Source organism: Rhinolophus sinicus, linkage group LG11 (genome assembly GCF_036562045.2).
Source record: "Rhinolophus sinicus isolate RSC01 linkage group LG11, ASM3656204v1, whole genome shotgun sequence".
NCBI lineage: Eukaryota > Metazoa > Chordata > Mammalia > Chiroptera > Rhinolophidae > Rhinolophus > Rhinolophus sinicus.
The window spans coordinates 70,937,659-70,955,092 of NC_133760.1; the positions used below are offsets into that span (position 1 = coordinate 70,937,659).

General features: G+C 37.4%; 1 protein-coding gene across 4 annotated transcripts in view; it reads left to right on the forward strand.

Moving 5' to 3' along the window:
• IQUB (IQ motif and ubiquitin domain containing) overlaps positions 1 to 17,434 on the forward strand; it is a 50,906-nt gene that overhangs the window by 5,751 nt on the left and 27,721 nt on the right. For all 4 annotated transcript variants that reach the window (XM_074315656.1, XM_074315657.1, XM_019750074.2 and 1 more), the window contains 5 exons: positions 1,970 to 2,104; positions 5,812 to 5,973; positions 6,060 to 6,232; positions 6,436 to 6,591; positions 16,072 to 16,282. In XM_074315656.1, the coding sequence (XP_074171757.1) occupies positions 1,970 to 2,104; positions 5,812 to 5,973; positions 6,060 to 6,232; positions 6,436 to 6,591; positions 16,072 to 16,282 (837 nt within the window). The remainder of the gene's footprint in view (positions 1 to 1,969; positions 2,105 to 5,811; positions 5,974 to 6,059; positions 6,233 to 6,435; positions 6,592 to 16,071; positions 16,283 to 17,434) is intronic.

Below are 17,434 nucleotides of genomic sequence, written 5' to 3' on the forward strand. Positions count from 1 at the left end.
GAAGAATGGTTGCTTTTTCTTGTTTGTTTTTGCTTAAAGATTTATTTTATATTTGATGTGACTTTCCCTTTATCCACCAAACTTCTCTAGCTATACCTCTTGAAATCTCTTAACTATGTAGGAAGCTTGTCTATTCTCCAGTATCTACTCTCCTTAAATAAGTGAGCATCTTTAAATTTTAAAGGATATTTATCTGTTTTTCCCAAATAACATAGGTTTTAAAAATGTGTAGGGAGCTTGGGAAAAGATGGACACATTCTTGAGTATAATAGTAATTTGTTTGCATGCCAGTTTGGAATTAATTGGACCCAGCTAGCAAGTGGTAGGATAGGAACTTCAGACTTCCTAGTTTCCTATCCAGTGCTCATTCCACAAACCATGTTGCTTGTACATAGTTCCAAATTTCTGTGTAATGTTACCTTATATTTATCTTCAGAAAAGCTACTGTCTTTCATTAGAGGTTCATTTTAAGGATATGATGTTGATGGCATGTAGCAGTTACTACTACATTGTTGGTAAAGCTCCAGGGGGAGCTGCAAGAAGGCGTTACACAGGGAACCATCCTGCGTGCATGGTTAACTGACTGCTCCTACCCCTTGCCCCCAAGTTTTGAGAGAGTTTCCATTCATAGGGTGGAGAACATGGGCCATCGGTTAACAGCAGTAACAGCAGCTTAGTTTGGTAAAATGTCGCTTTTGAATCCAGTGGGGTAGTTTACCCTGGTGTGATACGTGCACATAAGTAAAGCGTAAAAAGGAGGAAGGAGAAGAAATTAGTCAAGCTCAGTTATACATAACTGAAACTGTTATTCTTCAATTTCCCATAATTATTCAGTGTCAATTTGGGCTCCATTTATTCATATTTCTGGGATTCCCTGATATTATAGCTTGTATCAAACACTTGGTGGTTTAAAAAGTTGTCTTGGTCCTATAGTTTCTGAGACTCACACATTCCCTAACGCCCTGCTCCTTCCCAAAGCTTAGGAAGCCACTGCTATGAAAATTTTAAAATATATTTATCATTGAATTTTGAATCCCAAAAACAGTTAAAGTAGCCTTTTGATAATGTAACATCTGTGAAGGTGTTCTTTCTGTTGACAGGGAACTGTGAAACAAGTTTTAACAACTTTGAAGTACCTTAGCATCAGCCATGCCTATTTGAATATCATCCTGGAATTACCAACAGATGTCTTGTTTAGCTTGATGAAAATTGTCATGTCAGGCATCGAGAAATACACAACACTTTTTTGGCCTACAGTGTGTACTCTATACTCCATCTTACTAATTACTTCTTCTCCATTAAAATTTAAAGTCTGCAAGATCTAAAAGAGGAAAGTTTACCCCATAAGAATTAGTTTTCACATACTGTATTTCCTTCCTATAATTTGTGAACAGATAATCTTTCTACAATAGCAGTTTTTCTTTGTTTTTAATGTGTCTTGATTTCTTGTCTTATAAAGTGGGGCGTGCACAGGTCATGCTCATTTCTAAGTTCAGGGCCCTCCAGGTGTTAGGGTCCCCTTTTCTGGTACACACTACACAAACATGCTTGGTTTTCTGAGATGTTTTCTATGTTTATATCTGAGTAACATGTAGCAGATATTGGGATCCTTCAAAGCAGTGTAGCTTTATTTTCTATTTCTTGTGGTATTCTGAATGAGGAGGTAATCCTGAATGTGCACCGACCCTCATGCCAGGGAATTAGAAGAGATCTGAACTTGGAGCTGGAGTTGTGTTCAGTTCTTGAGATTTGAAGTCAGTTTTCAAAACCAAAGGTTGCAACTGAATGTTTGTCACTTCTCATTATGGAAAATGAAGAGTAACTCTTACCATTGAAATGGGGTGGGGGAACGTGGCAGAAGCAACTGCATTCTATGTCATTAAAAATTGTCCCATAATTTTTTATCTGCTTGTGGGCTGTAGGTTGCTGACCTTTGACTATGATTCTTTCTTTTCTTTTTTTCCTGCAGTAAAAGTTGTACTTCTTCCTGTGGGCCAGGAAATTATAATGCAGTTTAGAATTGACACCTTTTTAAAATACCTCAAGGATCATTTTGCAAACCAACTAAGTGTCCCAGCTGACGTACTGCAGATAAGATGTGCAGGTAAGTTTGGAGGCTGATAAAACTTATCAAGACCTCTTTAGTTTTACGTGTAAATTTGATTTCGTTAAACTATCGTGATATTTACTGTTTGAACATTATATTATGGTTATGCATGCATTCATTCAAGACATTGTTATCGGGGACGCACTTTGTTCTGAATACTTTGCTAAGAATTGAAGATATAAAGAAACATGAAACAAAATCCCTGTGCTCAAGTTGTTTAACTAACTAGTAAGGAAAAAGACGCATGCAATAGTTGCCACATAGTGTGTAAATGTTTTAATGGAGATACGCACAGGAAGCTGTGTGAACAGGGAGGAAAGAAACTGGGAGATCCTAGAAAGCTTCATTTAGCAAAAGTGGTAAGCCCCAGCGAGGTGAGAAAATCTGGGACTTGAGGGAAGTGGTAAGAAATTTAGTGTGGCTGGAAGAAGACTCCATGTGAGGAATGGGAGGAAATGAGGTAGAGAAAAATAAAGGATAAATGAGCATGTATAGAATAAGAAGAGGACTGAAAATGGGATATCTTGTCAGTCTCTTCTATATGTTAAGTTCAATTGACATATCCATGAGGTTCAAGTTTATATTTTGCGGCTAGTATTTAGCAGCCCACTTTGTATTAGCTTTCTTCATGAGAGGATATAGTCTCTGTACCAGTGATGGACTTAATCAGACTAATATAGCTAAATAAATGTTTCTACAGAATGTTTGCACAAATCCTCATATTTTAATTTAAAAAGTTCTGTTATTAACTTATAAAGGTGCCACAAAACAGTTCCAGGGAAATAACTTTTTGTGTGTGTATGTGTGAAAATCCTAAGCACTCAATAAAATGTAGTAAACCATTACTTACCAAGGTCCCCCTCCTTGTCAAATCAGAGAAAAACAATCAGTTTAATTTCAAAATTATTTTCCGAAAACTATTATAATGAATATGCTCTAATAGTATAATATTTGTGTACTAAACAACTGATTATTAAATCTTGGTTGGGGAACCAAAGCTAAAATTTAAATAGTGATAATGATAATATGATGATCATGTTGATGATGATGGTTAATTTATTGAGCATCTACTGTGTGCTCGTCCGTCTACAAAATGCGGTGCCTACGTTACCACGTTCTCATTCAATCCATACAACAATCCCGTGAGGTAGGTATTATTTTTATGAACTTTTTTTTTTTTTAAAGATTTTATTGGGGAAGGGGAACAGGACTTTACTGGGGAACAGTGTGTACTTCCAGGACTGTTTTCCAAGTCAGGTTGTTGTCCTTTCAATCTTAGTTGTGGAGGGTGTCATTCAGCTTCAAGTTGTTGTCCTTTCAGTCTTAGTTGTGGAAGGCGCCATTCAGCTTCAAGTTGTTGTCCTTTCAGTCTTAGTTGTGGAGGGCGCAGCTCAGCTCCAGTTCCAGTTGCCGTTTCTAGTTGCCATTTCTAGTTGCAGGGGGCGCAGCCCACCATCCCTTGCGGGAGTCGAACGGCAACCTTATGGTTGAGAGGACGCGCTCTAACCAACTGAGCCATCTGGGAGCTCAGCGGCAGCTCAGCTCAAGGTGCTGTGTTCAATCTTAGTTGCAGGGGGTGCTGCCCACCATCCCTTGCGGGAGTCGAGGGATTGAACTGGCAACCTTGTGGTTGAGAGCCCACTGGCCCATGTGGGAATTGAACCGGCAGCCTTCGGAGTTAGGAGCATGGAGCTCTAACTGCCTGAGCCACCAGGCCGGCCCCTTTATGAACTTTTTTTGAGAGAAGGAAACTAAAGCTCAGGGAACTTGTGCAAATTCACATAGCTAAAAATTCAGCTAAAAAGAGTCTGAATTTAAATATAGGTATGACTCCAAAGAGGGAGATTGAAACTACTGGGCATGAAGTATAAGGTGAAGTTCTAAACTGGAGAAGAAAGAGCACTTTGAGACGGGAGTAGCCTGCCAGTGGGACCTAAGCACCTCTTCCTTTGCATTTTATGGTCTTTGTTCTGTGTGTGTAAGTACTGGGCACCAGCACTGTGTGACAGGCTTCTGTCCGTAGCAGCAGTGAAAGCTGCATCCTCTGTCAGCCACCCGCTAAGAGAGGTGCTTTCCTCCGGTACTAGAACTGGAGTTCAGCTTTGGTGGAACTGAGCCTCCTATGGGAACTAGCAGAGGAATGAAGAGGGCTCTGGGATTGTATTAGATTCCTGTGACTGTCGTAAGCATTAGCCTCAGGTTTAGTCACTTAAAGCAACACGGTATTTCTCTAATGATTCTGGGGGTCAGAAATCCTAAATCAGTTTCCCTCAGAGTAAAACTTCCTTCTGAAGGTTGGTGGGAGGAGTCGGTGTCCTTGCAGTTTCCAGCTTCTAGAGTTGCAGTCCTTGCATTCGTTGGTTCCCGGCTCCTCCTCCATCTTCAAAGCAAGCAGCATAGCATCTTCAAATCTCTGCTTCTGGCATATCATCTCTTCTGTAGTCACATCTCTCTCTTCCTTTCTCTTATAAGGACACTTGTGATTACATTTAGGACTCATCGGATAGTCCAGGATAATCTCTCCATCTCAAAATCCTTAATAAAATCTATAGTCACTCTTGTTGTGTAAGGTAAGTCATAGGATTTAGGGATTAGGACATGAATATATTGTAATGCCATTATTTCAACCTATCGCAAAACCTGTATAACATTCATGTCAATTTTTTAAATTAAGAATTTAGGGATTGAACATGGGTGGACCTGGAGGGTATTATGCTAAGTGAAATAAGTCAGTCAGAGAAAGACAAATACTATATGATCTCACTTATATGTGGATTCTAAAGAACAAAATAAACAAAACAGAAAAAAAAGAATTTACGGTATATTGAAACTCAAAAGATCTTTGTACTTTCTTGAATGTAGTTTAAAAGGGCTAGTGGTATTTGCTATATTTCTAAGAATGAGTATAAGAAAACCGTTGCTATGTTCAATTCTTAATTGTACTTTAGGGAGCCCATACTTTAGAAGATTGATATAGATTCTATCAGTAAAGCTTCTATGACCCAAAACAGCAGCCAGCACCATACATCTTGTGGTACACCTTAAAATAAAGAAACAAAATTAGAGTCCATTTATAGAATAAACCAACAGGTCAGAGGTAGAAGTTGAAGGAATACAATATAAAAATAAAGTGATTTTATTTTAGCACAAAACTGAGGCTTAGCTCCACCTTGGCATGAATTAATTTACATGAGTTTCTGATTGTAGAAACAGAAAGGAAGGGATTCTTTGGAATTCTGCGTATATACTTTTTTGCTGGAAAGAGGGCTGGATAGTAATATAATCGGGTTTTCCCTGATACGGATATGTCCTGTGCTTACATATGACACATTGTTATATTTTAGAGAGTCAGTGTTTAGAATATGATTTTGCTCAGAAATGTTTTAAAAATTGTTTTGAATATATATAGAATTGCGTGGTTATTATACATGTGCATTTCTGATGAGTTGAGAGTTGTAGCTTTACTTATAATGCCAAATTCTTGCTCAGGAGTACCACTCGAACTTTTCCATTGTGGAGTTTTCTGCACTAACATTATGACAAGAGGTGGCCACTGTCCATCAATACTTTGATACCAGTCAATATTTGGTAATTAAACAACATGTGTTTATGTGAGCGCCTTTGATGTTTTCTACCTCCTTAAAATGAGTGCATACGGTTATGTCTTTGTTATGACACTTCTTACAATTTTATCTGATTTTTAGGAACGATTCTTAAAAATAACGAGACCCTGCTACAACATGGAATTAATGCAGAAGATATTGTCCAAGTGGAAATCTTTTCCACACTTCCAGATCTCTATCCAATCAAAGGGATACATGGATTAAATGATGCTTCTCAAGTCATAACTGTCAGAGTGCAAACTGGTTAGTTGTTTGAGGTCTTTTAGGTAAAGTATTTTGGAGTCATTTTGGAGTTGAACTTCCATTCATGCTTGGTTTTCTGTCCTCAGGCATTGATCAGTATGAGCAGGTAACTGTTGAGATTATAAAATCCGACTTCCACAAACCATTTCTTGGTGGATTCAGACATAAAATGACAGGAATAGAATATCACAATGCTGGAACACAAACCGTACCTAAGAAGACTCTTGAAAAATGCAATATATTTTGTAGGGACACCCAGGTAATAGTTTTATTTTTCAATGTAGTTTTTTGAAGCTACAGAATCAACAAATGTTATGCTGTGTGCCTCCCTAAAATAAAACCTTCTAAGGAATTATATGGCAATTAAAATAATAAAATTCACTTAAGTATGTAGCAAAATATGCTCTTTACTCATATGTGTGTAGTGTATATTTATTTAAACTTTTTATGTTTGTATTTTAGACAGTTTTTCAGAGAAAAAAGCTCCAACAAACTACAAATACAACCTCCACACAGATGACTAAGATTGGTGTGTATGTATCAAATATGACTGATAAACTGGTAACCCCAGGAAAATATTTTTCAGCAGCGGAATACCATGCTCAAAGATTAGCAGCGGTAAGGTAACTGTTATTATGGGTGAATGCTAAAAATTAAATGTCTGAATCAATCGTTCTGTGTGTGTCTGTGTGTGTTTCCCTGGCTTGAGGAAGAGCCCACATGAATGTTGTTAGAAAAACTTGTTCATAACACTTATTAAAGATGGTAAGGCAGACTTGATTCAAGAGGGGCTACTGTGGAGTTTTGTGGTACAGGAGAGAGAGAGATTGGGCTCAACTGAATCCAACAGGAAAAGTGGGAATTTGTAGCCAAGGAGCAGGGTAGGGGTCAGTGGACGGACAGTTGCTAAGAGGAAACATGAGGTGTAAAGGGAGATTCTGGCTAAACCAGCCTAACAGGAATTTTGCTGAAGGAGGGCCAGAGTGATTAGGCATCTTCTTGGGGTTGGTGGGAGATGAGGAACCTGATCAAATATTGAAAGCGATCAGATATAGAGCCTGGAGATTCTGGTAAACTGAGTTAGCAAAGATGAACGAACACAGAAACCCAAACGTCAAGGTGTAGTTGAAAAAGATCTCAGAGGAGCCTGATTAGAGTTTGGTTAAGGAGAGAATCGTTGTCAGTGAGAATCGTATTTTATTGGTAGTACAAGCAAGTCTTGGTCGCCAGTCTCTCCTCAGTATAAGGAACCAGCATCCGAAATGCTCCTAATCCTTCCCTTTCTGTTAGGGAATCCCAAGCTTCGTGTGGTTCCTTTGTGTCCTCTGTCCCTTGGCCTTAGTCCTTGTGTGACAGTAGCATCACCGAGGGAGGTCGCGACACTAACTGAAACTAAAAGGATATTGTAATTCATTTTCTCTGATATTAATCTAGCCACTCCAACTCTTTTATGTTATTGTTTCCATGGTCATGTTTCCATCCTTTTACTTACCTATTTGAGACTTTGAATCCAGAGGATATCTCTCATAGGCAGCACGTATTTGGATCTTGTCTTTTTATCCAGTCTAACAAACTGCCTTTTGAACAGAGGGTTTAATATATATATGTTTAATAATTACTGATAAAGTTGGATTATATCCGCCATTTTGCTATTGTTTCCTAGATGTCGTGTCTCTCTTGTTCCTCTTTTCTCCCTTTACTGCCTTCTTTTATGTTAAATACTTTCTAGTATGCCAATTTAATTCTTTTGTTGTTTTTGTCAATTTAAAACCTATATTTCAGTACAATGTATACTTTTTTTTTCAATTTTATTGGGGAACATTGGGGGACTGTAGTCACACAACAAACAGCCTAGCCAACTGTCCCCCTGTGTCTTTCCTTAAGGAAAGGAGAGTCTGTGAGACTGTGCCTTTCTGGGACTCTGTTCCATCCTTGTGTTTACACCTATGTCTCTCTGTTTGGTCCCCAAAAGATGGTTTGCAGCCAAAGATGGGTAAGATATCTCACGGGAGATACAACCTAAGCCAGGCGGAACCAAGTGGAGACCCCCAATGAGCTGCCTTAGAAAAATATGGGAAGGAGCCTTGCCTCCCCTTCCCCCTGCCTGGGAAAAGCTGTTGCCGGCTCTTGCTTTTCCCTGGCACCTGTTTGTGAGAGAAGTCATGAGGACAATAAAGATCAGTTCTCTCACTTATCCCAATGGAGCTGTTACAATATGAGAGACTTGACCCTGAGAGGGTACATACCTTAATTAAGACATCATGGGCCCTTGTGCTTCGGCTGTTGACTGACAAAGGGTGATTGGAATAAACGTTTTTCTGCTATGATGCATGAGTCCCACAGACCGTGTAAGAAACAATGTTACTTTCTTGTATTTGTATACCTATCAATAAAAACCTTCAGTAGGCCTTATTCTGGGCTCCAGTCCTCTGAGACTGAGAGACCCCTGGGCTTTGGAGAGACTTAACTGCATTAAGTCTCTGTTTCTTTCTTAAAAACTTAACCCAAGCCACCCCTTCTCACACCCTCACTGCCCATGTTGCACTGGACGCGACAGGGGACAGTGTGTTTCTCCAGGTAGTTGTCCTTCAATCTAGTTGTGGAGGGTGCAGCTCAGCTCCAAGTCCAGTCGCCATTTTCAATCTTTAGTTGCAGGGGGTGCAGCCCACCATCCCATGCTGGAATTGAACTGACAACCTTGTTGTTGAGAGCTCGCACTCTAACCAACTGAGCCATCCGGCCGACCCTCCGGCAGCTCAGTGGCAGCTGTTTGTCTTCAATCTAGTTGTGGAGGGTGCAGCTCACTGGCCCCATGTGGGAATCGAACCAGCAACCCTCTTGTTCAGGGCTCGTGCTCTTACCAGCTGAGTCATCCGGCCGCCCCACAATGTGCAATTCAAAGATTTTTCCTGTATAAACAGAGTTGTGCTACCATTATTATCACAATCAATTTCAGAGCATTCTTGTCATCCCAGAAAGAAATTCTGCACCTAGTAGTAAGCACTCCGTTTCCCTCCAATCCTTTCTGCCTTAGGCAACCACTAACCTGCTTTCTGCTGCTACTGATTTGCATATTCATTTCATATGCGTGGACTCATACACTGTGTAGTCTTTTGTTACTGACTTCTTTTACTTAGCATCATGTTTTCTAGGCTCATCTGTGTCGTAACATTTAGCACTACTCCATTGCTTTGTACTACAGAATAATACTACGCTGTATATACCCAATACTGCTTTTATAATCATTGTTTTATGCAGTTGTCTTTCAAATAAGTTGGGTAGGAAAGAAGAAAACGTAGTTGTCTTTTATCTTTTCTGGTGGTCTTTATTTCTTCATTTGGGTTAAGACTAACATCTAGTGTAATCTTTCAGTCTGAAGAACTCCCTTTTGTGTTTCTTATGTAAGCTTGTTTGCTTCATGGTGTTGTGAAGGTCTTTGAGTCTCTGTTCATTTACCTTCTTTTTTTCCCCCTCTTCTTCAGAGTGGAACATTTCTAATGATCTATTATTAAGTGCATTATTTTTTCTTTTGCCAGTTCAGGTCTGCTGTTGAGCCTGTTTAGTGATTTTCCATTTCAGTTTTGTCCTGTTAACCCCCCAAATTTCCATTTGGTTCTCTTTTTTATCATTTCTATCTCTTTATTGATATTCTCTATTTGATGAATCATTGTCGTCTTTCTTTTAACTCTTGCACATTGTTTCCTTTAGCTCTTTGAAGTCTTTGGTAAGTCCGAAATCTGGGACCCCTCAGAGGCAGTTTCTACTGACTTTTTTTTTTTTAATTCTATATTGGTCATACTGTCTTTCTTTCTTTGCATGTCTCATAATTTTTTTGTTTTTGTTGTTGAAAACTGGACGTTTTTGATACTATATTGTAACAACTCTTTGTCTTGTTCCTTATAACAGCTCTTTATCCTGTCCCCGTTCACTCCAAGGATTGGTGTTATATCTGTTTAATGTGTATTTGTTTAGTTTATTTGTTTGACTTGCTTGAATTAGTTAACTAGAACGGTAGTTCTTGACTGGGAGTGTGTGATTTTGCCTCCCAGGGGACATTTGCACTGTTCAGAGACATTTTTGATTATGACAACTTGGGGGGTGGTGCTTCTGTCATCTAGTGGGTAGATGACAGGGTTGCTATCTTCTGCATCCTACATTGTGTAGGAAACCACACCCACACTGCAACAAAGAATTATCTGGTCCAAAATATCAGTAGTGCCATTGCAGAGAAACCCTTCTTTAGAGTCTGTCTCTGTCACAGAATGCAGCCACTTACATCTCTGCTCATTTTTAAGTCTTTTGATTGTTTTCTTTTTTATTTGTAAGTCTGGCTTCCTAAGTGTTGCCCTAGTTTAGCATAGTTTAATGGTCAGGCAATGATTAATCAGAAATTGTGCCTAAATTCCCTGAGCTATAAAAGCTGCCACTCTTTGCTAATGGATCCAGATGTGGATTGGAGAATGCATTCCAAGTTCAGGCAAGTTCAGTTTGTTTCCTATTAACTTTGTAGCAGACTTTGTTAGTACCTGTTGTTCCAGCCAGATAAATTTTTATTTACTCAGTCTAAACTTTCAAGTGTGATCAAAAAGTACAGTGAATGTTTAAATAAAAGAACATTTATTACAGTAAAAAACACATTGCCATTAATCCCCCTCAAAATACTCCCCCTTGCTTTGAACACACTTATCCCATCGTTCTTGCCACTTTCTGAAGCAGTCCTGGAAGTCCTCTTTTGTGAGTGTCTTTAGTTGTGCTGTCGTGGCTGCCTTGATAGCCTGAATGATTTTTGACTTTGGGGAAGAGCCAGATCCGGTGAATAAGGTGGATGAGGATGCACCGTAATGTTTTTATTTGACAGAAATTGCTGTACTAGAAGTGACATGTGACAGGGAGCATTGTCATGATGGAGGATGAAGTAAAGACACTCATGAAAGACAACGTCCAGGACTGCTTCAGAAAGAACAATGGGATAAGCGTGTTCAAAGCGAGGGGGAGTATTTTGAGGTGGATTAATGGCAGTGTGTCTTTTGCTGTAATAAATTCTTTTTTTAAACATTCACTGTATCTTTTGATCACACCTTGTAATTTTTACTTCTTTATTTTGCAAGGCTTGGATGGTGGATCTGTGATGTCAGGAGGAACCTAAATTCCTTTTACCTTTCCATTCCATTCTTATTATGAGCTTGTTGCCATTTGATGGCAAAATGGTTAATTCACCGTCAGCATAATGTCTGCATCCTATGCAGGAAGAAGGGAGAAGTCAAGGGAGTATGTCCCATGTGTGCCACCTTCTCGAGTTTTCCCTGAAAGCCCCACTCAGTGACTTCCACTTACGTCTCTTTGACCTGGACTGTGTCACGTGACTATCCCTGCTGCGGGTGTGCGATAAATACATTTTTGAAGTTTTATATTGTTGCTCCTCGATGAGAATGAGGTTTTCTTAATAAGGAAGTAGGAGAGAATAGAGACCAGGTGGGGAAATGAAGGTCTCTACAACACTTTCCAAGCCCCAATAAAAGGATATTAAAAGAATTTTTAAAAAAGTATAAAAATACAGGAACAGAGAAGACATGAGAGAAGAGTAAATGTCAGTCAATTTTTTTTAAAGTTGCAAAGCAGATGGAGAAGTGTTAACTGACTTCCTTGAGTAGAAGAAGTGAAAATCTAAATGCCTGCCAAGCACCAGATCAATGTACCCCATAGAATCTTGAAAAGTGGGAGAGGTTTTGTGGGAGACAGAAGTGAGATGTGAGCTGTAAACAGAGGGAGGGGTGAAAAGCCAGTAAAAGGAGTAAATTTCCATTTAATAATTTCTTTTTATCTTCACTGATTCCTTTCTACTTAGGTTTATTTTGTCTTTGAGCTTCTTGAGTTCAATGCTTAGTATTTATTTTAAATCTTTCTTGTTTTAAGCAAGATTATATTATTATGTGAGACTACTGATATTTTTGTACTCATTCCTGCCATCTCATTTTGTTTTTTATTATTAATTCCTGTTGTTTGTTTATCCTTTTACTAACTTTTCCTTCTTTTTGTTGGTTTTAGTAAACATTTCTTGTTCCTTTTTTTGTTCTTATGTAGTTCAGAAGTAGGTAGTTTATTACCTTTTTTCTAGTGGTTACTCATAAGAATTTTTAATGCCCCTACATTTTTTATACCAAGTGTATATTTAATCAGGCTCTATCTTTTCCATGAACAAGTCAAGGATCTTAGCAGCCCCTTCTTTTCTTCATTTCCTTCTCCTCCTTCCTCATTCCTCGTATCCAGTGAGGATTTGATCTAGAATTACAATGTTATATATATATATATATATATATATATATATATATATATATATATATATATATATATATATAAATGTTATATATATATATATATATATATATATATATATATATATATATATATATATATATATATAAATTATAATTTACTATAGAATTATAACCAGGTTGTTTTTTATATATTTACATTGATATATATGATTTTTTTTCAAATAAGATATATTTAACTTAATAACTTTTTTGAAAAGTTTTGCTCATTTCTTTCATTTTTCCCCTTGTTGTTTTTGTTGCAACATATCCTAGTATTTCTTTCAGATTTCACATGGGATGTAATCCATCCAAGTCCTATTGGATGAACTTCATTCTTGGGTTTTAGTTTGAATGGCTGTAGAAGATTAGATTTAAACTTATTTTCAAAGTTATTTTCCTTTATAACTTTAAGTTATATATGATTAAAAGTCTGATGTCAATCGCATTGTCAGCTTTTTGTTTCCTCTTTCTGGAAGCTTTTAGGATTTTCACTTTATCCTTACTAATCTTATTGTGATAACACTTGAAACTTGGTGATGGACTCTTTCTACCTGGGAGCTCATGTCTTCCTTAGTTTTGGGAAATATCCTTCTATTTAAAATTTTTTTCTTTTGTTAAAGTATAGCTGACATACAATATTATATTAGTTTCAGGTGTACAATATGATTCAACATTTATATACCTTACAATGTGATCATGGTAAGTCTAGTAACTGTCTGTCCCCCTGCAAAGTTATTGTATTATTTACTCTATTCCCTGTGCTGTACACTATATCCTCATGGCTTATTTATTTTATACCTGGAAGTTTGTCCTTTTTATTCCCCCTTCACTTTTTTACTTTTTTCACCTACACCCTTCACCCCACTCCCCTCTGGCAACCATAAGTTTGTTCTCTGTTATCTATGAGTCCATTTCTGTTTTGTTCATTTTTTTGTTTTGTTTTTAGATTCTACATATAAGTGAAATCATACAGTATTTATCTTTCTTTGTCTGACTTAACTTAGCTATATTTTGAGTAATTTCTATCATCAACTTTCTTCATGCTGTCTGGAATGTGTATCAGATATATTTTGGAATGTCTGTATGTGTCTTCCATGTCTATTTATATTCCTTCATTCTTTCTAATTTTTATGACCTTTTACCCTGCATTCTAAAAGAGTGTCTTGGCTAAGTTTCTTGCTTACTAATTCCCTCTTAGGCACTGCACATTCTGCAGATCAGCTTATAACAAACTGCTGGTTCTTGGCCAATATCCATTCTTCCCATTGTAGTAAAGCTTTAGCTGGGCTCATGGCTACACCACGGAAGACCTCGTTTTGTTAACTCTTTTGTATATTGATGACCCAAGTAACTAAGGCCTGGAAAATGAAATGGGAGGGGAAATGATGTGTGCCACTTCTGGATATTGCTCTTAGTGACTGTGTGGCAATTGTTTTGTTCTCTTCCCCTTTCTACTGGCTGGAAGGTGATGAGAAGAGGACCAGCCACCCAGGGCACACATATTTGTAGAATATGGGATAGTTTCCAACCATATTATATGGATTATGATGTGAGAAGGGAAAAAAGTTCTATATTGTTTAAACAACTGTGTTTTTGTTTTAGTGTCTTTAATAAGTTCAACAAATTTAATAGCACCCAAGCTAAACATATCTACTGATATTTTTTTCATATTTCAAAAATAAAAATATTGTCATAGACTTTGTTGGTTCTTTTTTTTTTTTTTTTTGGTCTTTTTTATTATTAGTTTCAGTTACTAAACAACATAATGATTAGACATTTACATCCATCACAAAGTGATAAACCCCGTCTGACACCATACATAGCTATTCCATTACTGTTGAGTATGTTTCCTATGCTGTACTTTGTATCCCTTGACCATATATATAAATTATAGTTGACATTCAATATTATGTTAGTTTCAGGTTGGTTCTTTTACATTGATTCAATAGCCCTTCCTTTCTCTCTGAGAAGGTTAACTCTAATCTGGTCTTGTTTTTTTGTTGTGTTGTGTTTTGTGTAGTAGAATGGTTCTAAACTTTGGCATTTATCAGAAACACATGGAGAACTTATGAACATAGAATCCATGCCCCACCCAGAGTTTCTGATTCAGTAGCTGTGGGGCGGGTCCTGAGAATTTGCATTTCTAGCCGTTTTCCAGATGCTGTGGATGTGGGTGGTCTAGTCATGATGCTGTGAGAATCACTGGTTTAGTAATTCTGTTTCACACCGAGGTAAATTCTTCATTGTTGAAGGAGGCGCCGTGTATTTTGTTCGCTCTTCTCAAATGTTTGGTTATTCTTGGTGTGTCCTCAGATCAGCTGAGATTTCCGATGTTCCATGTGTTACAGCATATTGGTTTGCTACGGCCTCTCTGCAGTGGTTTCGTGGGTGGGCCTGCTGGGTTCCAGAGAGAGCTAGTGCCTTGGAGAGGCGGCTTCTCTTCATCTTGGGTGTCAACAGCCTCCTGGGACACCACCTCCTCCTGCCTGGAAGCAGACCTCTCTGTTGCTCTTTCCCCAAGTTGTTTTAGAGGAGCCTGTCCCTTTCGCATTTCTCAAGCAGTCACCTTGTTAGTTGCCCTAAGGCTCACAGGATCCAGTTTTGTGTTGGAAGCAGATTTAGTCGCTTCTGTATTTTCTAGCTTTGTGTCTCCAGTGTGTGATCAGGCTATGAATTCCATCTTTGACTCACTCCACCTGTCTCCTTTCTTGAGGAGATTCTTCAAGGTCTCTTTTCCTTCGGAGGAACCCTCCAGAATGATGGATTATATACTGATTTCAGCTTATATAATTTTATTTAGTTATTAGGGATTAGGGTGTGTCAGTATATTCTCTGTCCTCGATCTTGATCCAACCTCTCCACATTTTATTTATGTTTATGAGTTTAGTAACTAAAAATATAAACTCTCAGCTATACTGCAAGCTTTTTGAGGATCTAGTACTACACTGGACCCTCAGACACATTTATATTTCTCACAATTTAATAAATACTTTTTTGCTTAAGTCTCCCTTTTATCTAACCTGCCTTTGGTGGTTTCTACCATATAACTTACCTGCTGTCCATTTAGGAGATAAAATTTTGTTTTCAATATGAGCCTAAGCTAATGACAATTTAGATAAACTGGAGATAATTAATATTCATAACAATAATAGTATTTATTGAGACTTGCAACATACCAGGTTGAAGCTAAGACCTTTATATGCATTCTTTTATTATCACTGTTTTATAGATGAGTTGCCAGAACACAGAGATAGCAAGTAACTTACTCAAAGCCAATCAAGTAGTGAGGAGCAGAGGGAAGATTTAAACTAAGTTTCACCCAGAGCCTGTGCTCTTATGCATTGTACCAACTGACTCCTATGAAGGTATATATGCTGGATTTCAAAGTCAAGGAGCTGATGTGCTTTACCCGTGACTGCTGTGTTATAGTGTATGTGAGATACCCTATTTCCCTGAAAATAAGACCTAGCCGGACCATCAGCTCTAATGCGTGTTTTGGAGCAAAAATTAATATAAGACCCGGTCTTATATAATACAAGACCGGGTCTTATAGTAAAATAAGATCAGGTCTTATATTATTTTTTGCTCCAAAACACGCATTAGAGCTGATGGTCCGGCTAGGTCTTATTTTCGGGGAAACAGGGTATCTGGCATAGAGCTAAAACTAGACTTAGTATTTGTTAATGCTCATTGAATTGGAATAGAAATAATCGATGTTGCCTTTCGTTTTTGTCTGATAAAAGTGATGACAGACACTTTGTATTTCCTTTTAATTTAACTGCAGGTAATAGTGTTACAGACTTACTACAGACGATGGCATGCTAAAATCGTGGTAGAAAACATAAGAAGGCAAAAAATGTTAAGGTTGAAGTGGGAAGAAGAAGAAAAATTAAGAAAAATAAGAGAAAAAGAAGAATGGATGAAATTGGACTATCACCGGAGACATAATCCTCAGACAAAAGAAGATTTTGAACTTCTTTATAATGCACTGGAATGTAAGTTTGAAATAAGGTTTGCATAAAATGTTTTATAATTTTTCTTTAGTAGGACAAACAGGTTTGCTAAAACAAAAGGAAACTCTATTTTTCAGTGGAGCAGGGTCTTTTTAGCCAAAGAAATAACATAATAGTCTTTGACTTCTCTCTGATGATTTATAACATTAACTTTAAGGGGATTTATTTTTTACTATAACTTTGTTTCTTTATATGCTATTTGTGGATATTATGTGTTCTATTACTTGAGTCATTGTTCTCTAATTGAGTACAATTTTAGGTGTCAGATTGTGTCTATTTAAATAGCTATCTGATAATATGCTGTTTACTGAAGATGATACAGTCAAACACTAGGTCCAACACATAAACAATATTAATAAATGTATCTCTTTGGTAACGTGCACCATTGAGTGGCTTTTAGAATGTAGCAGCGTTTGAAGTAAACAGTTCCGCCAGCTCCCCAGGCTTGGAAGTCTGCTTCCCCTTTCTCCTAGTCGCTGATCTCTGCAAGAACTTTCTGTTGTATTTCAAATTTTACTTCTATTTACATTTTCTCTGTCAGAGGAAAACAAAGATTATTTCTAAGTGTCAGTAGTTAAACAGAGAGCACTGTTAGCAAGGTGTCCGTGAAAGATCTTACTGACAAGTATAAAACTGATGTTCTATTAGAGCAGAACTGTATTCACATAACATTCCAAATTCATATGCGAATACACCAAAGGTTTGGTTATTTTGTTTGGCTAACAGGCAGCTGTGCAAAGTAATAGGAAATATGCTGAATGAGGTTCTACCTTTCCTATTTATTAGTGGTATTAACTTTTGCAAATTACTCACTTTTCCTAAGCCTCAGTTTCTTCATCTATGAAAGGACTTAATTTCTGGCACATGTACTTCAGAGGGCGTTATAAAGTGAAAAATACAAAATATTACATTTATGAAAGTACTTAGAAAAGTACAAAGACCTATGCATATATAAGTTACTGTTATATGGTAAATAATTTTATACAGATTTCCTGTATTAAAGTAGAACAAATGTATTTTATATGTCAACATGTGATTTATATGGAAGAAAATGAAATTTCTTAACCTAAAAGAGACATCCCTCAATTTTCTTCTAGTCCTAAAATTCTAAATTTAAATTCTCAGTATAATAAT